Source organism: Notechis scutatus, chromosome 2, assembly GCF_049901735.1.
Source record: "Notechis scutatus isolate UNSWTSFEM ecotype Mainland chromosome 2, rNotScu1.2, whole genome shotgun sequence".
NCBI lineage: Eukaryota > Metazoa > Chordata > Lepidosauria > Squamata > Elapidae > Notechis > Notechis scutatus.
Window position 1 is genome coordinate 208,900,864 of NC_142010.1, and position 22,871 is coordinate 208,923,734.

The following is a 22,871-nucleotide window of genomic DNA, read 5'->3' on the forward strand; positions in this document are numbered from 1 at the left end:
GAGACAGCAGGGAGCCTGGCCGTGGCTTAGCTCAACTGTTCTGTACTAAAGCTGATTACTGCTGTGAAAGTAAAACTGAAACTGAAACTCCTCTGCTTGTGTTTTGCATTTGGAACAGATTTCAGGTGGGGAGAGGGAGTTGAATTCCTTAGCGTCAGAGCATGTTAATAATAATACATGAAATACTAATGCTCTGATGGTTATTTTGAAAAATCCTTTCTTAGTAAGCACCTAGAAGCCAAGAGGAACATATGTGCCAAATTTCAAGTATGTAGGCTTTATGGTTCTGGAGATTTTGTGATAATGCATGAGTGGTATTTCACTTTTATATATATATATGCTTTTCCAGATCTTATTCATATTAACCATTGCAGTGTGGCCTAAGGTTATCCTGCATTTGATTTCAGGAGTAGAACAGTTTTTGATTTAAAGAAGATAACTTCTCTAACCAATTCAATTTCTTCCTTGTTCATTTTAAATATGTCTGCAGCTATTGTCATTATCTTTTTTTCCCCAAAGTTAAGACTCAATCCTATTTTTTCTCTTTCATCCTTGATTTTCCAGATCACATTTTCCATTATTTTCAACCAATGGTATTATATGATTTTTGTACCTCATTTATTGTTCTTCCCAAAATCTTCATTCCAACATTAGGCAGTTCCAGATCTAACTTCTAAATGATCACTTCAGCATACAAATTGAACAAAATAGGTGATACAATAAATCCCTATTTCCCCTGCTGATCCTAAAAATCAGCTTTATATCAACTGCTCAAAAAAAATAAAGGGAACACAAAAATAAGACATCCTAGATCTGAATGAATGAAATATTCTTATTAAATACTTTGTTCATTACATAGTTGAATGTGCTGACAACAAAATCACACAAAAATTATCAATGGAAATCAAATTTAGCAACCCATGGATTAGGAGTTACACTCAAAATTAAAGTGGAAAAAAACACTACAGGCTGATCCAACTTTGATGTAATGTCCTTAAAACAAGTCAAAATGAGGCTCAGTAGTGTGTGTGGCCTCCACATGTCTGTATGACCTCCCTACAACGCCTGGGCATGCTCCTGATGAGGTGGCAGATGGTCTCCTGAGGGATCTCCTCCCACACCTGGACTAAAGCATCCCTTAACTCCTGGACAGTCTGTGGTGTAACGTGGTGTTGGTGGTTGGAGGAGACATGATGTCCCAGATGTGCTCAGTTGGATTCAGGTCTGGGTAACGGGCGGGCCAGTCCATAGCATCAATGCCTTCGTCTTGCAGGAACTGCTGACACACTCCAGCCACATGAGGTCTAGCACTGTCGTGCATTAGGAGAAACCCAGGGCCAACTGCACCAGCATATGGTCTCACAAGGGGTCTGAGGATCTCATCTCAGTACCTAATGGCAGTCAGGCTACCTCTGGCGAGCACATGGAGGGCTGTGCGACCCCCTAAAGAAATGCCACCCCACACCATTACTGACCCACTGCCAAACCGTTCATGCTGGAGGATGTTGCAGGCAGCAGAATGTTCTCCACAGCGTCTCCAGACCTTGTCATGTCTGTCACATGTGCTCAGTGGGAACCTGCTTTCATCTGTGAAGAGCACAGGGTGCCAGTGATGAATTTGACAATCTTGGCGTTCTCTGGCAAATGCCAAACGTCCTTCACGGTGTTGGGCTGTCAGCACAACCCCCACCTGTGGACGTTGGGCCCTCATACCACCCTCACGGAGTCTGTTTCTGACCGTTTGAGCAGCCACATGCACATTTGTGGCCCACTGGAGGTCATTTTGCAGGGCTCTGGCAGTGCTCCTCCTGTCCCTCCTTGCACAAAGGCGGAGGTAGTGGTCCTGATGCTGGGTTGTTGCCCTTCTACAGCCTCCTCCGCGTCTCCTGATGTACTGGCCTGTCTCCTGGTAGCGCCTCCATGCTCTGGACACTACGCTGACAGACACAGCAAACCTCCTTGCCACAGCTCGCATTGATGTGCCATCCTGGATGAGCTGCACTACCTGAGATACTTGCATGGGTTGTAGACTCCATCTCATGCTACCACTAGAGTGAAAGCACCGCCAGCATTCGAAAGTGACCAAACCATTAGCCAGAAAGCATAGGAACTGAGAAGTAGTCTGTGGTCACCACCTGCAGAACCACTCCTTTATTGGGGATGTCTTGCTAACTGCCTATGCTTTCCACCTGTTGTCTATTCCATTTGCACAACAGCATGTGAAATTGATTGTCAATCAGTGTTGCTACCTAAGTGGACAGTTTGATTTCAGAGAAGTGTGATTGACTTGGAGTTACATTGTGTTGTTTAAGTTTTATTTTTTTATTTTTTTATTTTTTTGAGCAGTGTATTTGCTTAAATTCTGCTTTGCTAGATATAATATAATTCATAGATAATAGATCCTTAGCAGTATCGCGGCCACTTCTGGGATGCAGTAAAAGGTCTCTTTTGTAGATCTTAATGAATAGATAGGAATACATTAGATAGTATGGATTATATAGTGAGAATTAGGCATTAGAAATAATCTCTTTTTTAAAATAAAGTTTATAAATAGATTGGAAATCAATTGTGAATATTAATAATTGAGAATTGAGAATATTAATAAATACAAATTAATTCCAAAGATACATTTGGTTACATAGGCTGCATGAATTCAAGAAAATAAATCTTACAAAGAGTAACAACAAACAGAGAGAAAACATCTGTGATGCCTAGTTTCAATGAAGGCAAACACAACCAAAAGTCAACGTGGCTTTGTCAAAAATATCATGCCAGACAAATCTTATTGCATTCTTTGACAAAGTGACAAAATTAGTGGACCAGAGAAATGCTGTGGATATAGTTTATTTGGACTTCAATAAGGCATTTGATAAAGTAGACCACAACCTACGACTTGATAAGATAAAAAGTGGGTTAGACAGCATCACCACCAGATGGATTCATATGGCTGAACAACCACACTCAATGTGTACTTTTCAATGGAACTACATCTACATGGAGAGAAGAATGCATTGGGGTCCCCAAAGGCTCTGTTTTAGGCCCAGTACTCTTCAACATCTTCATCAATGATTTGGTGAGGGAATAGGTGGGGAACTCATCAAATGTGCAAGTGACACCAAGCTGGCAAGAATAGCCAACGCTCCAGAAGATAGGCTTAAGATACAGAAGGACCTTGACCGACTTGAACACTGGGTGCTATTCTAACAAAATGAAATTCAATTATGAAAAGTTCTACATTTAGGCAAGAAAAACCAAATGCAGAGATAATAGGAGGTGGTACCTTGTTCAATAGGAACTTGAAAGAGATTTTGGAGTCCTAGTGGACAGTCACTTAAATATGAGCCAGCAGTATGTTTCAACTGCCAAAAAAGCCCACACAGTTCTAGGCTGCATTAACAGAGGGATGAATCAAGATCGTGAAGTTTTAATACCACTTTATAATGTCTCAGTAAGACCACACTTGGAATACTGCATCCAGTTTTGGACACCACAATGTGAAAAGATGTTGAGACTCTAGAAAGAGTGCAGAGAAGAGCAACAAAGATTATTAGAGGACTGAAGGCTAAAAAAAAATAAATAGTTGCTGGATTTGGGTATGTCTAGTGTAATAAAAAGGATATAGGGTGACATGATAGCAGTGTTCCAATATCTCAATAGCTTGACTCCGTCTTCTTTGTGAAGAGAGAATAAAGCTGAAATATTGGAACACCTCAATAGATTTGTAATATACTCTGTTAGTCTCTAAGTCAACTTTGTATACCTTTTTTCTATTTTCTTTTCTTCCTGTCAAAAAACTGTTCCTTTTCTGATCTCATTTCATTTTGTTTTTATCTTTTTTCAGTGCATGAGTGGATGTGAATTAGTGCTGTTATAGTGTGTATGTGCATGAGAGAGATGGTTGTATTTTCTGCAATGATAAAGCGCATACTTCCAGACTTTAAAAAGAAGTTGTAGAAGTAGGATAAAGCAAGTGATTTTCTGAAAGTTTAATTGTGCTAATGAAGTATATTTTATATTAGCAAGCTTATTAAACATCCCAAAGGCAAGAGAACTCTGCAGTTTTTCTGTGTTTGCATTTTAAACAAACTTGAAAGTCATTAATTTCCAAGTGAAAGGTCATTTTATGTAATAGTTCAATCAATTACACTTGTTGGACAATTTGGAGGCTGTGTGCTTTCTTCGTTTCTGTGATCTCATAGTCTCAGGGAATATTTTAAAAAAGATATTGCATTGAAGCTACCCCCCCCGACATTTTTTCAAGATTAATGTTCTACAAAGAACCTATCATTGCTTATATTTTAATCCCATTTTGCTGAATAATAGAACATCTGTAAAAGTTATATTTTTCCAATGATTCAGTTGGAATTGAATCTCAGTTTATTAATCTCTTTATACCCTGAAAACCTAGATTTTTAATAGAATCCTAGCTTCCAAACTTCAATGCCAGCACATGTTGAATAACATCAAACAGTAACCATTATGGACTTCAATATTTCGTATTAGTTTCATATTGATAATGTTGGCCCTGATAGTTCAAAATGTTGTATACATACTCACATAAGAATAGACTAGCTCTTGATACTTAGTTCCAAGTGTCTCGATACTCATTTTATGGTGGAGTTAACAGATTTCATCTCCTGTCTTAAATGCAGTTGCAAACTAGTTTCTCTGAAACTGTTCTATTGCATTTACTATATTTGCCTTTGTTTTTTGGAGCCCTGAAGTCTTGCTAGGAGGAGTTAGATTAAATGAGCACTGCAACTTTATATTATTCTGAAGTACTCATTTCTCATCTTGCATCTCTCACATTTGAAATTTCTTTTAATACTTTGTTGCAAGCTTTTACTATTACTTATAAATATATGTAGATCTTGCATTTTGACCACAATTGAGCCCGAAATTTCCATTGCTATGCAAGACAGTGAGTTCTCCCTATTTTATGACCTTTCTTGTCACAGTTAAGTGAATCACTGCAGTTAAGTTAGTAACACAGTTGTTAAGTGAATCTGACTTCCCCATTGACTTTGCTTGTCAGAAGGTTGCAAAAGGTGACATGAACTTGAGACACCGCAATCATAAATACATGCCAGTTACCAAGCGTTGAAATTTTTATCAGGTGACCACAGCAATGCTACAATAGTTGTAAATGTGAAAAATTGTCATAAGCCATTTTTGTTTTAACTTCAAATTGTCACTAAATGAGTGGTTGTAAGTCAAGGACTACATGTATTTTTTAAAAAATTGCATTTCTGGTGTATTATATTAGTAAGGGAGATGCCCTGTTCTCTTGGTACATATAATTGTTGAGAATATTTCTTTTGCATGTTCTACAACAATTTTCCTGCATTATAATCTCTGTTCAGTGGACTCCATCCTAAGCCAAATTAATGAAGTATGACAAAGCAATATTAATAAAGTTTATGTTCTTAGCATGTAGAAAAGAGTATTTGTTCATAAAAACAGAATTATTTATTTTTAAATAAATTCCTTCATGCTGGAATCTATATTTTAACTACAAATGGACTAACTGTTTGTTTAACTATATTTCAGATCTAATTGAAACACTGCTGTGAAGTAATTCTGAAGTAGTGACTTAATGATGACTGAAGTAGTGACAATGATGACATTGAAGTTCATACAGTTACAGAGTCACCAAGTCTTGTAGTATAGTAGGTACATTAATTTAGTGCAGTTTGCATATCTGTTGTAGTATTCTGTATGCATACAATGCATCAATAAATGTAATTAACATGGATAGCTTTATTTGTGCATAAATAATTAACAGCTACAAATTGCTACATTGTAATAACAGCTACAGTTTTTGCTTAAAGATGAGAATTCTAGCAGCAGTTTCAGAAACTTGAGTTGAGCTGTGAAGGTGGTTTGTCACCTCGGGGAGGGGGGACCTTTGTTTTTAAGTATATTTTATGGATTGTTGTGAGCCACTCAGAGTCATTGTATGAGATGAGTGGCCATATAAATCTTGTAAATAAAAACAAGCAAATAAATACAATCAAAACTGTGATCAGAGAGGATCCTTAATAAAATCTGACTGACAAAACATTAATTAACCTTGGGACTGCAGTGGCTCACATGGTAATGAATGATGGTACAGAAGCTTTTCTGTACATAAGAGTGATGGTAAATTTAAACCTTGGATGCATATTTTAAGTTGTTTGTTCGGATTGTTTTAGTTGACTTCATATGATTCTGCTGGTTCAGAATGCTGCATGATCATGGTAAGCAAACTATTAGAGCAATTTCACCAGTTACTCGTTTGTTCTTTGCCATATTTTGAAAGTCTCTTTCCATAACCTAAATTGTAAATGTGTTGTCATTAGTTTTAGCTTATTAGGGTTGCCTAGATTGGTTTGGTTTGGTTTGATTTTGCTTTATTCTTAATTGTATTCTACTGTATATTGTTTATTATTACTAGCTACTTTGGGTACTATTTAGCAGAAAAGGAGATTATGAAGAGAAAATATTAGTCAAATGCAGCATTGAGACTGGGTGTTTCTGTCCAACATAGTTGACTTATCTATATCTTGTGCAATTTATATATAGTCTGAGAGAGATGGTATATTTTCAGAAATAAATTATAGCTTGATTTGAATTATATGTAGAAAGAAACCTGTGTGTTATCTTTTAAAAAATCCAGATAAATTTTGCTGTGCAAACTTAAAAGACTTGCGATGATGCTTGAAAGCGTTATTGATGAAAGACGTTGGCTTATATGGGCAAGTAGATTTTCAAAGAAGAAACAAACAGGCTGCTGTTAGATGGTCATAACCATATAATTTGCTTTTATATGCCATCTTCATATGAAAAGAAATATGAAATTAGTATTGCATTTTGAAATAAATTCATTTTGAGGCAAATTCAATCTTCATACTAGATCTTTATTTGAAAATGTTTGGTTACCTATTTATGTTGTCAGGCAGATTTTAGAGTCAATATAAATTATACATTCTAGTCATATGAAATTGTTTCCATGTTACATTTATTGCTGTAGTATTACTGGTCCATAAAGCCCCAAACTATAGATATTTGTAGTGGAATATGTGGATGTCCTTGGGGGTTAAGGGAAAGAGATGCAGACAAAGAAAGGGGAGCAGCACCCAAAGGTTTACTAGTCAGAGAAACTTAGAAGCATCTGGCCTAATAGATCAGATAGTAAACTTATGTTTCTAAATCTCTCAGTCCTAGGAAATGCACTAATTTATAATTACAAAAAAGAGCTTTATTGCATATTAGACAACCCATAATCTTTTGAGTTAGCATTTCAGAGATATTTCTATACATAAACAAAAATAAAACTAAAATGATCACAGGTGGGTAAAAAAAAGTGGGAATGGGAGGAAATCCCAACTTCCTTATGGCTTCCCCATTAATGTTATTTCTGGGTAGCTGGCAGGAAACATTGGAAATTGCCCCTCCTCCTCCTTGGCTGATGTGTGGAATTGCTTGCCACATTGCTGAGGGAAGGTGGAACAAAGTAAGCAATGGGTCATGAGGAAAACTGCACCCCTGCTTCCCTGACATGCTTGCAAGGGTTCCCTCCCTCTAGGGGGGAAGAGGGCTCACTTGCCAATCACTGACACACCCCTTGCCAGCCTTATCTCACAAGCAGCATCCAAGTCACTCCCTCATTCTTCCCTGCTTGCCACCATTAGATTTCAAGTTTCAGCCTTGGTTCCAAAGCAAATGCTTGCTGCTAGCCTGTCAAGCCTTGCTACCTGCCAGGTGCAGGGCCCACAGGGAAGCAAGAAAGAGAACAGGGATATGCCCCACCGATCTTCCCTTGTGCTAGACAACCTATGGTTTCTGGGAAGTATAGTCAAATTTCATTTCCATAGGAATCACGAGTTCCAGCATTCTGTTTGTTAGCCCATTTATGTTACCTTGGTTCAATAATTGTTGCCTTGTAACTTGTAATTTTGCCTAACTGAAGTTTACAGACAGGCACAAGCATTTTAATAGTATAGCAGTTCCTATAGATAGCATATTCACTAATATATGGCCTCAAAATGTTAATTCATATTCACATATACTACTGTATAGTAGCCACAGCTCTTAGAGCAGGGGTGAAAAACTCGATTTTATTGAGGGCCACATCAGGGTTGTGTTTGACCATGGGGGATCAGGGTGGACGTGGCCTGGGTGGGTGTGGCCAGCTTGATAACACTTGTGTCAAGGGAGGCTGTGGTGGCCTGAGTGCTTTGTCAGCGAAAACAGAGCTCGGGAGGGCCACCCACAGCCCTCCCAAGCTCTCTTTTTGCTGGCAGAGGCACTACAAGCCAGGCCTTCTCTGTTTCCAGAGTGGTCCTGGGGGCCAGATCTAACCACCCCGTCGGCCGAATCTGGCCCCTAGGCCTTGAGTTTGATACCTCTGTCCTGGAGGGAAATATAGCTGTGGTTTCTTTGCTTTTGAGGGAGAGGACAGTTGATGGAAGCTTCTGGATGCCGTAATATCACATGGCTTCAGGCACTGATCCACTTTTACAGAGACTGGGTGCCTGAATTCTTGCAAGATCATGGACCCTAGAAACTCATTCTCAGCATGAAAAGTGCTTGTGGTGCCTGTCTCCTCCTCCTTCCCCCCCAACTCTTTTCCGACACTTTTCGCCCATTTTGAAATGCTCCTTCGGCACCTATGACGCCTTTGAAAATGGATTTGCTCCATTTTGAAATGCCCCATAGGTGCCTATGAGGCCTTTGAAAATGGAGGTAATTCCTCCATTTCCACAGGCCACATAGGCACCTATGGGATGTTCAAAAATGGAGTGAATCCCTCCATTTTCAAAAGCCCCATTTGCATGTAGATGAAGCTTCCAGTCTCAGTCTGAGCGAAAAGTATCCCAGTAGTGGTGGAAAGGAATTGTGGGGGGAGGAATAGGGGACAGACGCCACAAACACTTTTCACACCCAGGAGCTTCTATCGACTCTCCTCTCCCTCAAAGGGAAAGAAAATTTGTCAGAAAGGAGACAGATCTTTGTAAAGTGAGTCCAGTGCAGCAAGGAGGGGGAAGCATGAGGTATCTTAGTGGGCTGGGGAGGCCTTGGGGGCCTGTTCCATCACTAACCCCCCCCCCCCGGCCTTCCCTACCCTGAGATACCTCATGTGCACTTAACGAACCACATATTCGCCCAATGCATTAAATTAGTGGATGCATGGGGGATATTTTAGCTTAAATCTTACTTCTGTTCACCTACACTGCTATTCTCTAAGAAAAAAAAACTAGTTACTGTATTGACTCCAAAGTTAGCTTATGTGTACATCTTGAATCATGTAAGAAAGTGGATTATATTTATTTTACATATTTGCATACAGTATACTAGGTTATGCACTTTAGGCAGCATATAACATTACATTATAGCATTTAAAATATCACAAAACATTAAATGAGAAGTCTAAAATGTATAAAATGTGACCACGTTTAATAGTACTGTAAAAAAAATGAAAATCGCACATAGAGGCCAGAAGCCACATGCCCTGACAAGCATAAAACCGTAAGGCCACAGAGACCATGAGATAGTAGGAGGATCATTGTCTAAGGAATGCTAGGAGATTCCGAATCCTTTTGGGAAAGATTAGCTGACATAGCTGTAAAAAGTTGCCACAAGAGGGTGCCCAAATGCTATGTATTAAATATATAGTTTTGAGTCAAGCATACTGTTTTTATGTACTTCCTATGACTGTAAAACACTAAATATCCTCAAATATTAATGGCTCTCTTCCATATTCCATGTCCCTCGCCCCTCCTTTGTTGGTTACCACAGGGATTCTCCCCTCCTTTTCAGTATTTCTATCAAACCATTGTAGGTTGGAGATCATCCACCTATATGGGAATTCTGCATCATCAGTATGCTGATGGTACTTGTGTCTTGCAACCCCAGGCTGGCCAAGTGAGGCTACTGAGGTTCTGTCTCAGTGCCTGGAGCCTGTTTTAAGTTTGGCTGGGTTGGAATCGCATCTGACTCCCTTCCTTCCTTCCTTCCTTCCTTCCTTCCTTCCTTCCTTCCTTCCTTCCTTCCAGATAGATGCCCATCTCATTGCCTTGACTTTGAGCAGCGTACAAGGTTAAACACCCCCCAAAATAGTTACATACATAACTAAAAAATAACCAGAGAAATCAGTAAAATCATTTTAAAACTATTAAAAACCGTGAAAAACACAATCTAAGAGAGCACCATTTGTTTTCCTAGAAATACAGCCATTAGGCAAGGCTCTTCCCCCACATCGCTGGATCCCCATGATGTCATCAGGCTCCTTCGAAAAGCCAACAAGATCAGGGCCAGTTTCATTCGGGAGATGATTTTGCAAAGGGTGTGCCCTGCAGCAGAAAAAGCTCTTCAGGGTCTTGCCAGATGACCCCATCATAGACAGGACCCATAACATTCCCTTTCTACCAGTTGTTTTATTTTGCAGCTTGACTACTGTAATACACTATATGTGAGGCTGCCCTTGAAGACCACTGAAAACTTCAAATGGTCTAGAATGCAACAGCACAGGCAGTAATAGGCATATCTCAGTATGCCCAAGTTAATATCTCTGCTTTACAAGCTGCACTGGTTGCCATTTTATTTCAAGAACAAACTTAGGTTGCTATTCATAAAGCCATACATGGCAAAGGTCCTGGTTACTTGAGGGACAGAATAGGTACCTTGATTTTAGGTTATGCTTTCTGTTCTATCAGAATAGATTTCAGTTATGCTTTTTCCCCACAGATGCTCCTTTTGAGCAGTTTCCTTGCAAAAATCCAGAGGAATTCTATCAACTGCACAATTGTTACTGTATGGTAGCTTTGGGCGCCATGATTTGCTCCTCTGTTGCATTTTACTTCTTATTTTTCCAAACCACTTCTACCCATTAAGAGCAAATGGATCACCTGGATCTTAACTTCCCATTTTGCAAGGTGGATTGAGTTGCTCATCACCTCAGAATTTAACCTAAAGAAGGTCCTCATGCCTTCTCATCTGTCCTCAAGGAGTTTCTTACATATTGATTGATTCTGTGCTATCAAGTCAGTTACTACTCTTAACAGTTACATAAATAGGTTTTCCCAATGACAATATGTAGCTAAAAGTAAATCCTTTGAGGACTTAATACATAAGGAGCACTGACTCTTTACAAAGCCAGATTCACCAAATTTGGGTGTGTACTTCACTCATAAGATAACATGGCTCCTCTCATATAAGAATATACCTCATAACCACTTCTTCTTCCCACCCTCCAGCAAACAGTACTCAACTTTTTTCCGATAAGTAATAAATTGCTTTACGAGTTCTAACTTGCATATTTCATCATTCTGTCTGGAAGGTCCTTTTTATGTTATCAAATCTTTCAAGCCTGATCTGTATGTAGTCAAAGCCCTTCAGATTGACCCCCAAGTGAATTGCCATCATAAAAGATGGCATTGTAGCATCAACTCACCAACGGAGAATATTATGTGCCTTGCGTAGATGTGATCCTTCTTTTATTTTCATGGGGTAAGATTGACATTTGTCCAAACTTTTCCTTAAATCTGCTGTTGCTTGGATTGGGCCTACTTGGATTGGGCCTACCATGGTTTTCCAATTCTTCAAAACTGAAAGAAAACTATTTTATTGATGTCCAAATGGTGACTGACTTTCATTTGAAACTAAAATGAAAGACCCCTTTTAAAAATTGTCTTTCTTCACAATGTTTGTCTAAAAAGAGAAAGATAATCATGTTTATGATGAATTGGTAAAATAATAGTGATCCTTTTATATTAATTGGAGGAAGAAAGCCATGTTGGCCTACAGTGACCCCAAAAAAATCAGAAGGAGCATGGTATCTTTTTGACTAATACAAGTTTATGAAAAGGTTTTTGTAAGCCTCACTTTAGTGCATCAGATGTAACTGGAATTTTTCAGTAGTGTTCTGTGAATGGTTACATCCATTCTACATGTTTGGTGTTCAGTTTCACTATGTTTTTTTTTTTAAAGCTGAGGGGAGTTAGCTTAATCAAATCATGCTCCAAATCCATGGTACAAATTGAAAAGGGGGCAAGATTCCCACCAGGAATACTATAAGCCAGTGGTTGTCCACCTGTAGTCTGTGGACCCCTGAGGGTCTGCGAAGTCTTGAAGAAATGTTGTGATTTAAATCTTTAGTTAAGCTTGGTGGTCTGTGGCCATGATCTTTGGCCATAAAAGGTATGTAAAGGTCTGTGATGAAGAAAAGGTTGAGAACTACAGCTTTAAACTATAAAATATATTTAATGAACTGTGCACAGGTGCATGACCTGTGTGTTTGCCTTCATAGATTGTCACTCCAAGAACACCACCCTATCCTACCCCACCCCGATCAGATAAGTAACAAGCCTTTTTGGAGAATCTCTATTCTCTTTCCATACAAATTAAAGAAAACATGGCTGTATTTTAAGAATTACCTGGTTTTGAAAATATTACGTGTGGAGGAAGTACTCAGCAAGATGTTGGAAATAAAGAAATTACATTTTTGCTGGTCTAAGCTTCAAGAAAAATAAGAAATCAGTTTTTTTAAAGCTAGATTAGTGAAAACTGCTAACTTTGTTCAATCCAAAGAAAAATAAGTAAGAATGATGATAGCCTTACTGTACTACAATCCTTAGTGATTCAACAACATGTTGGAAAGAGGTTGTTGTGTCTAGAGGTCCTTCAGCAGTGTAGTCTGAGGGAAGGAACAAGGAAACCAAGTAATGAAATGTGTCATGATGTCACAACAGAAACTTTGCAACTTATGTCTTTGTCAGGCATCATAATGCATATGCATAAGAATGGAGCTTGCAGTGTGGAGACACATGCAATTGATTTATCATTGTGACTTGGTGTCTATATCTTTCATTGGCCCAATTAGATGCACAGAATCTCTTACAATTATTCTATAGACCTTTTACTAATTATTTTTCTCATTTGCAGAATATTGTAATTGAAGATCATCAAGGGAAAATAATCCCATTTTGGAGTTTGGTATTATTATTCCAAGACAGAGAAACCTTACAGCTCCACACCGAACTGGATTTTCACCCTAGTTTAGCAGCTTTGCTGCTCACTTAAATACTGATGAATGAAGACCCCATTTGGAAAGGCACCAGGTCAGCGATCCAGAGCTGATGCAGGTAGGTAATACTATCCTAGATCCCAACAGTGGATAGCAAACATTGATGGCTGCAGATCCATATCTTGCATTGTGGTGCTTCTAGGTGTTGGAGGCCAGATGCCTGTACCTGAGAGTTCTGCTAGTTTCTTGCGTTTGTCACACTAGACATCCACTGCAAATGTAGACTGGCACATTCATACTGGAATGCTCAACATGGCAAGAGGGACGTAAGAGGGTAGGTGATGTTCCTGCTGTTCCTTAGAACTGTTGGCTACTAAACAGGAGATCTAGATCAGGAAGTCTCTTCAAAAATTCTAATCAGTTTAAAACTGATTGTCCTTACTCTTTTCTTCTTTGTATATTATCTTGCATGTGCAGGTGTCTGCCTAAATTTGCTTTGTCCTGAAAAGGCTTTGGTTCTTTTTAATCAAAAATGATATGCAGAAATATTTAGGCAGGCTTTGCTTACAGTCCGTATGCAGCATGAATTAACCATGCTGAAAAACGTAGGCCAGCTGTGCACAGTTAAGAATGTTTGCATTTAGGTGCAGAGGATTTAGTTGTAGTTTTTCTGCTGTCCTCATATATTGACATAATTTGACAGAATGTCTTTTGCTGTTTATATCATCCCTTAAATCATTTCAGGCAGACTTTGCATTGTATAGTGTAATATACTGCATATAAATATTAGGTTATTGCAGAGTGTTGTCCTATAATAAATTTAAAACGTAGGACAAGGAATGGTGCTGGATTTTTGACATATATAGGTAAGGGGTGTCTCTGTGTCTCTTTGTGTGTTACAAATATGATGTCTCTAAACTGGGCAAAATAAAGTGCCTCATAGGGCAACTATTTTTGAACCAAGGTACCTTAAATAGAAGAACTTAGAGTGTGTCTGAAAGCTAGTATCTTAATTCCAGCTAAATGAACAAACTTTAGTCAGGTTACTCCATATGGAATTATCTATTTCTGTTAAGGTTTAGCAACCTGAGTCTGACAAAAAAGAAGCATGCTATCTACTAACTTTAACAACTTAGATCAGATAAAAACTTGCCAGCCAAAACTGATATTAACTATGGATAACAATTGGCATAGATAGGGGTTGGTCAATTAATTTTCCCAAAGGGCCACACAAGCTCAGATTGCTCAAATATCAACAGTGAGGGGTGCAAAGAATAAATCACTGGAGAAGAAGGGAGACTAAGTCTCTGGGACAAATTGACAGTCCAGATCATGAAAAGGTTAAGTGCTGTTTTCAGTTTCCCCATATAAGTCTACCTGAAATTCAGAAAGATTCAAATTCTGGATAAAGGAAGCTTCAGGGAAGCCAACCCACTAACTTTCAAAAGGAAGGGGGTGAAGGAAAGCCTTTGGTCCCATTTTGGACTAAAAAAAGGAATGAAGCCCCACTGGATTGTGTGTTAAAAAAACTGGATGGAGGGAGACTCCCTAACAAAGATTAAATTGATTCATTTTTTTGAAGATGACTATTAATCAAAGTGATCACCAAAAGAAAGCCTGGACTATAACGTAATGTTGCAATTTCTACTTTATTATAGGAAAAAAATAGTTGGAATATATTTCTGAACATGTGTTTTTAAGGAAAGAAACCAATTTGCACGATAAATGTTGTGTAATAGTGACAAAAGAGAGTGAATGTAGCAAGTATGGAAAAGTTTTTAGTTGATAGTGAAAATAATGTCACCATCCTATATGATAATTTCGATCATTCTAGGAAATCATGTCCAGTTTGAAGGTGGAGACAAGTAGTTTATCACTTTCACATTCTGATTTAAGATACATCCTTGAGACCCCCAACCAGAATAATATCAAAGGAGGGGTGAGTTAAAAAGATGAATTGGAAAGTTAATGAAGACCCTAACAAAAATAACTTCACAGGATCCTAACTCACATAGATTTAAACAGAAAAAGGTTAACTACTTGTCTTTAAAATAAAATAAAGTCCAAAATCCTAAACCTCATATCTTCCATTTAATTGAAATTGGCAAATTTTATAAAACATTTTATGACACATAATTATTATAAAGCATTTTATGAGATAATACAAAATGTCACAAACCTTTTCTGTGGTCATAAATATATTGTGTGTATGTGCGTGTGTATTGTAGTGAATATTGCATGTGGCTATGGCTACATTTTAATACCATTAAATTTTGATTATTACAGGTTTAAAATGTAGCGAAAGAGATAGTGCTAAATATTTGACATCACTACATAATTGATTCTTCAGCTACACTGCAAAAGAGCTACACTAATTAGTTTATTTCTGGGTTCAGTTCAAAGTGTTAGTGATCATCTTAAAACCATTCCACCCCATAGCAGTATAAATTTTGTCTGAGGTTATTTGCCTTGCCTACCCTTACTAGCTAATTCTTATTAGAAATGTCTATAAATACTTTTAAGATCTTTTTCCATTTTTAATTTGTATGTTTTTAATGTTATAAGCCATTTGTTGTAATGACGAGGCAGTCGAGTTGTTTGATCATGAACAACTGAATCATGATGATCTTTATTGGAGTCTAGTCTTGCATTTATACACATTTTTAATTATCTTCCATCATTGGTTAACTTTGGTTACTGCTTAACTTTCGTTACTGTTTAGCATAGTAATCCATACAATTAATTATCTCTAGTTAAAGTCTAACATATGTTTACTTCCTCTCTCTAATCCTCCTTTAGATTAGTGACTTTGTTTACCTGAGTTGTATTTGCTTGGAAACATTCTTTATCTGAGGTTTGCCATCCGAGATTGGAACATTCCTGCAATTACAACTCTACAGCCATTCAAAGCATATATGCATGGGATATAAAAATTAAAATAAATATTCCTTATTGGTCAAGATTATTCCAGCGTTATCGGGATAGCCAAGTTATTTTTCTAATAATTGATTGTAACAGTTGTAAGCCAGAAGAAGAAGAAATCACCATTAGTAAGCAATTATATCACAAGAGATAAAGGCACTGACATTTTAAATGAGGGAAATGTTTGTGATTTATCATGAATATTTACTTTGATCATAGCTGCAGTATACATCAATATAAAACAAGAACATAAAATACCAAATTATAATATAACTTCATTACAATAATTTTTAAAAATTATCACAAAATTATAATCCAGTGTTTAAATCTTAGTATTAGGTTTGTGTCTAGTTTCCCAGAGCCAGCAAATAAATGCACAGAATTTAGCTGCTTCTATACTATCCAATCAACCTGGCTAAATATATATATATATATAGACAGGGAATTGCGCAGCAGCTGTCCAGATGAAGTCAGAGACATTGACACAAACTTGGTAGTCTTTTGTATAAATATAAATATATTTTAACATTCAAATTTGCAGCAGTCTGTCATCGTCCAGAAAAGGAAGAACACAAAATAGTCAGGAATACAGGAATATCATGAGGTAAATCTGAACAGTATATAGAACAGACAGAAGAAAAAGGAGGGAAAAAGGGGACAATTTGCCTTTATACTTACAGCAACCAATCATAGCGTAGATTGCATCATGCATGAGTCAGCACTCTAACTAATCACCTACAACTGTATGTTAGGCCTACTGTACACTTTATTGTTCCGCCTACTAAATTCAATATCCTAATAAAAGACCACTGCTTAAGAAAACTTGGTCCACTGATTTTCCTGCTCTAAAACCACAAGAGAATTTCTGATAGAAGAAAAAATGCAGTAGGTTTGTCTAATTTTTATGAATGACAGTATAAAAATCTACTATTTGGCTGGTTTGTAATTATCAGAGTACAATATAAATATATCTGGCTTAAATAAAACTTGCATGGAATAGGAAGTGATAGTCATTGAAACCCAATAGTGGAAAATGAAATATAATTATACTTTGTTAGATTGGCAGTTAATAAGTGATAAAATAAAATAAGTTAAATATTAAAATATTGTGTTAGAGACAATCTGTATAGAAACTTTCTATACTGTTTTATATTGTGTATCAACACGTTATTGCTTCAATCCATTTATAGTTTTGTGAATGAAGATAAGGATGCACATTTTGATAAGTAATAATCAGAACACACATTGCATTTACTTTGTTTTCTCTATTTAGAAGATCCAAATGCTATGACTTTTTCAAAATGGTGACAAATCCTTCCGTATCCATTCCATAAATGCTGGATGTATTACCATAAGTTGCTTTCCTTGTAATTATGTAAAATAATGCATTACTGTGATGTACATTAAATCAGTTGTCATGCTTATTGTAGTGACAATCTGCCAGTTGATAATCTTTAATAATTTTGGTGAACGCTGAAACCAATTACACTAGATAACTGTGATAGCAATTCTATCTGGTGCATATTATTGCTAATATGAAAACATCTGGCTTTTGCCCACCCCTCAAAAAATGTAAAGGCAACATTTATTCCTTAAGTTGAATAATAAGAGAATTTACTAATGTCTTCGAATTATATGACAAGCTCTTTTTATAATAGGATCTCCCTTATTGTGTTGTTGCTACTAAATCTTCTAGGCTTCTTCTAAGTCTTTTTTCTGTTCTACAGGAATATTAATAATGTGTTTTCCGTCACATGGCCCATCTTAAACTTCCAAGTAGCTATATATTACTTTCCAAAGCTGTATTTTGGGCTATATCTTAACTACAATGTTAGGTATTCAGCAACATGTCTGGCACAATTTTAATAAAAAATGGTTCTATTAGTAGTAACTATGTTAGAATATCAAAGTTGTGGCTCTGATATCTTGCTTTGAAAAAGTAGGCAGTGAATTGTTTGCTTGCTCTTCATGATTTCATTTGATTATAGACCAGTATCTTAATATATGCATTTCAGCATTTTTGTCCTAACTGATCTTATATTTGGGTTTAGCCAGTCTTTGGGGATAAAAATGAAAATTCTAATATTAAAAAATGTGTTGCATATCCTAAATTGCACTGCAGCTGATGCCCTTGATAAGGGTTAAGGGTTTCTTTAGAACAGTGGTTCTCAACCTGTGGGTCGCGACCCCTTTGGGGGTCAAACAACCCTTTCACAGGGGTCGCCTAAGACCATCGGAAAACACATATTTTCGATGGTCTTAGGAACCGAGCCATAATTTTATGGTTGGGGGTCATCACAACATGAGGAACTGTATTAAAGGGTCGTGGCATTAGGAAGGTTGAGAACCACTGCTTTAGAAGCTTCAAGAGCGTATTTTCTGAATGCAAGTCTGTTAAGCTTCCAATTTAGGTAAAGGAAAAGGATTACTATTCAAGCAGATAACTTGGCCTAGCCCAAGAAGACTTAATTATTCATGTTTAATAGCTTGTCAGAATATGTTAATACATTTCTTGATATCATTAATTTCATTTAATATGCTATTTTTGCCAATTTTGAAATACTTGAATATTTTGTGCAACACAACTTAAATATTAAGTTAGTAGTAGTGTACTCAACAAATGCCTATGAGCTTTACTGGTAGTCCTCAGCTTATGTCCACCATTGGGACTGAATCACTAAGCAATGCAGTTAAGTAAGTCAGCACATGACTGGACCCAGTTTTAAGGCCATTTTTACTGTGGTCATTAAGCAGATCACATGGCTGTTAAGCAAATCTGGCTTCTCCTACTGACTTTGCTTGTCATCTGGGAAAGTCTCAAATCATGATCATGAGACCTTGGGACTCTGCAAGTTTCATAAATGCAAGCTGGTTGCCAAGCGTCTGAATTGTGATCATGTGACTGCAGGGATGGTAGGATGGTCAACTTCAAGGTTAGATTATAAGTTACTTTTTCCGAGGCTGTTATAACTTTGAAGCCATTAGGCTCAAGCCCAAGAGACCGACAGATCCAATTTGTCCAGTCCTTTGTTTGCTTATACACAATAGGCAGAATCTTGCCAAAATAAAGCAATAATTTTCTAAGCTACGAGATATATCCTGAGAGGATGAGGCTATTCTTAACCTCTTTCTTTCTCACCCCCTCCATCTCAGGATTATGCAGTCTCTTGATCCAGATCTCAGTCTGAAAAAGTTCTGAATTGGCAAAAACCCTCCCGCTCTGCTGCTGCAGGTGCACATTCCATCACAGAACCATCATTAAAATCCTAAGTGGAGAACCACCTGTCAAACTATTTTATATTTGCAGCACCCAGCTAAAGAATCTAAATTATTTGTGAATAGACCAAAACATCAACAAATTCTAATAAGTCTGGAATAAAAGACAAATGGTAAAATGGATAGGGTTGCATTAAAAAATCTCTTTTGGTATAATGACTAGGTTGGTATGCCACTATGCCAGCATTTAGCAACTACGTGCAGGTTACAAAAACAACAGTATTTGTCTAAAATGGACATTATCTTTCTCTTTTCAAATTAAGAAAAAGTTTTGACGGGATAAATGCTTCTCTATAGTTGGTTTGTTCTTTTATAGGTCAGATTTATATGGTCAAGATCTATAGGGTATTAACAATGCATAGAGTTCTAGAACATGATCGCCATATACATAATAATCATCGCCATATGCAAGACATATTTGAGATATGTTTTAAAAATAATTTCCTATAATTTCAGGTTTTATCAGATATTTTCATTGTGATCATGGAGGTAGCCCAAAATATTCTTGAACTGCAAAAATTGATACAGTGGAACCTCGGGTCACGACTGTAATCCATTCCAGGACTACAGTCACAACCTGATTTCGGGCACAACCATCTGCACATGTGTGGACCAAAAAAAATTAGTGCTGAAGAAGAAATTCCTGTGGCAATTTTCAGGTTTGCTTCGTTGCACCCAAAGGTCTGTTCGCAACCAGAAGCAAAAAAAAATTGTCGTCACCCGATTTGGTCACGAACAGAAGCGTTCGTGACCTGAGGTTCCACTGTACTGTTTTACCTTTGATAATTAGTTCTTTAACAGTATGAGAACCAAAACAGCTGTGTAAGAAAATTGTCTAACCAATAACATAAAAGATTTTTTTTTTCTATTCGAGGACCTAAGTGAACCTAGTTACAGATTCTGTCTTCTGTCATTGGAGACTGATTATATTTAGGGAGAGACAAATAACAGACTAACATTATCTGGCAACATGAATGTTAAAGAACCAAACTTTATAACCATTTAATCTGATTATTCTACAGTTTCTGAAAAGAGGGGAGGTTATCCATAATGTTGGGATAGAAAATGTATGCTCTTATTCATGCAAGCCTAATTTTGAATTATGAATACCAAGTATCTTTGGGGACAGAGGTAAAAGTTTAATTCACTGGGATTGGTTTAAATTAGGATAGATTAGATTTGATTGATATGCTCTATGTATAACCACAGCAAATACTCTGTGAAATAAGAATAAAGTTTAAACTTTCCCATCATGCAACTTTGCCTCTTAGTTCTTGTTTGCTTTTTTTCTTGTAGGGCATGCAGGTGTCTCTGCCAGCATGATGAAGAAAAGAGCTTCCCACAAGTAAGTAGTGTTGTCATTTTAATCTCACGCTTTCCATTTTTATGAGGGAGCTGCAATTGTAGAGTTTCGTGAAGAGTAGCTGTTCATTGTGCGATCTGCAAATCTTCTCCTCAAAAAACTAAGTTATCTGGACATTTTTAGACTTTATCTAACTTGGGAGTTATGAGAAGACTTATCTCCTCTTGTGTTCTCTTCTATAATATATCAATTTTATCATGTGGAGAAAAACGTGCTAAACAATGTAGAATATGAGGTGCATAAAATAGACAATGATATGCTTATAGAGTTGAAAGGTATTTTTATCCCATCTCAACCTACTGCTATATAATACTTTTATCAAGAAATAAAAACTATTATATGACCCACACTGAATTCATGTTAAGCAACATTAGTTATTCATGGTAAGAATGGTAAAGTTTTTCTACACCTCTAAAATCAAATTTCATATATTCAAGATTAAGGAATTTTCAGCATGGAAATATAAGGCTGTTAGGTTTTCCAAAGCCTTGCCTGTAATTTCTCATATACCCAAATTGTCTCAAGTGTTCCCTAGCCCTGGAGGCTTTTTTGATAGAATACAAATCTGTCAAGTTGCAGGGGAGAAATGAGGGGGGGGGGGGGCATTGTTTTTAATAAATACAGAATGTTATGCTTTGGAGCCAAAGATTATACTGGAATACATATTGTTGAAACCAGAGGGGTAAAATAAATTTACGTTAGTTACAAAACATATATTTCTAAGAAAAGACTAGTGTTTACTTGGCCAAGATCAGAGTGCTACATTAAAGTGGAAATTTTCTGGAGTTCAGCCAGAGTCCACTTCCAGGATAATTCTAGAATCACATGAAATAATTTTAGAACGTTCCAAAACTTCATCTCTCAAATAAGGATATATTTGGAAGTAGATACAGCCATAATATCATTTACTGAATGTATTGCAAGTGTTCTGTGGACTTGATTCCTTGATGAAAATTGTGTCCGTGTATGTGCATTAAATAACTACATTTCCTAATAGAAAAGAGTAGTTAAGTATGAAATACTTCATATTTTTATTAAATTGATTTGCTGCCAATCTTTCAGTTCAAAGTGACTCTGAGTAGCTTCTGCAACATAATACAATTTTTCAATGTATTTAATCTTAATGGCTTTATATATAAATACAGAAAGCATCGAAACAACGTGGGACCAAGTAAACCCATTTCTCAACCCAGAAGAAATATTGTAGGCTGCAGAATACAACATGGATGGAAAGAAGGGAGTGGGCCTGTGACACAGTGGAAAGGCACAGTCCTAGACCAGGTTCCTGTAAACCCCTCTCTCTTCCTTATTAAATACGATGGATTTGATTGTGTCTATGGACTAGAACTGCACAAAGATGAGAGGGTTTCAGCACTTGAAGTCCTTCCCGACCGAGTTGGTAAGTATTTTGATGGAGACTTAGAAGCATTGGGTGTTAATGTTCAAATAGTGTCATAGGCTATAGAAGTGAATGGATAAAGATTTTTTGCACCCAGGGAATGTTAGATAGAAATTTTACTGATTTAAAAATAATCCCCACATATCATTATGAACAGCTGCCAACTGAACATAGTACCTGTTTAAAGTGCAAATATAAACATTTTCATATCCCACAAAGCACATTAAAATATAAAAAATTGGCAAATGATAGAGAACCGGAAATGCATCCAGTTTACTAAGAATCATAGCCTATCCCTTCTGCTGAATTTTTACCAAATCCTCCTGGAGAACCTTTTCAAGGATGAGCTTTACATATTAAAGGCCAACAGAAGAATCCTTTTTTGTTACTAAATTAGCTTCTAAGAAAAACACTTCCAAATAATATTGATATAAATGTTAATGATTGTGGTAAAATTGAACAAGCTTGAGATAAATCATTTTTTATTTATTAAATGTATAGCCTCTGTTCTTGCTTAATCCAGTGTTCAAGGGGGGCTAGAATTACAGAAATTTAATCAGGGAGAAATATTTGTAAAAAGAGCCAATTTTGTATAGTGATGAAGATACTGGCCTAAAACCAGGAGATTGTGGTTTCTAGGGATCCCTTATCCGTGAAAGTTGGCCGGGAAACTTTTCAGTTTTAAAGTCACTCTTTTTCAGTCCAATCTATCTCATAGAACTTTGTTTTGGGGAAAGTAGGAAGCAAGAGTATTATGTATATTTACCATCATGAGTTAAATATATAAAGGCAGGATGTTATTGTTATGGTATTGAAAAAAGCTAGTCTACTTTTCATTACAGCTATGCACTTCTTTGAAAGTATTTATTGCATTGACAAATGTTCAGAGAGGCCCTCCATGAAAG

General features: G+C 36.9%; 1 protein-coding gene across 9 annotated transcripts in view; it reads left to right on the forward strand.

Moving 5' to 3' along the window:
- Positions 1-22,871, forward strand: part of SPIN1 (spindlin 1) — a 48,528-nt gene that overhangs the window by 16,846 nt on the left and 8,811 nt on the right. For 4 of the 9 annotated variants that reach the window (XM_026674188.2, XM_026674213.2, XM_087957951.1 and 1 more), the window contains 3 exons: positions 12,925-13,124; positions 20,501-20,549; positions 21,713-21,966. In XM_026674188.2, the coding sequence (XP_026529973.1) occupies positions 13,073-13,124; positions 20,501-20,549; positions 21,713-21,966 (355 nt within the window). In that variant the 5' untranslated portion in view covers positions 12,925-13,072. Of the gene's footprint in view, positions 1-5,550; positions 5,674-6,194; positions 6,240-12,924; positions 13,125-13,208; positions 13,341-14,840; positions 14,946-20,500; positions 20,550-21,712; positions 21,967-22,871 lie in introns of all 9 variants that reach the window. The other 5 variants (XM_087957953.1, XM_087957952.1, XM_087957956.1 and 2 more) reach the window with 5 other exon arrangements.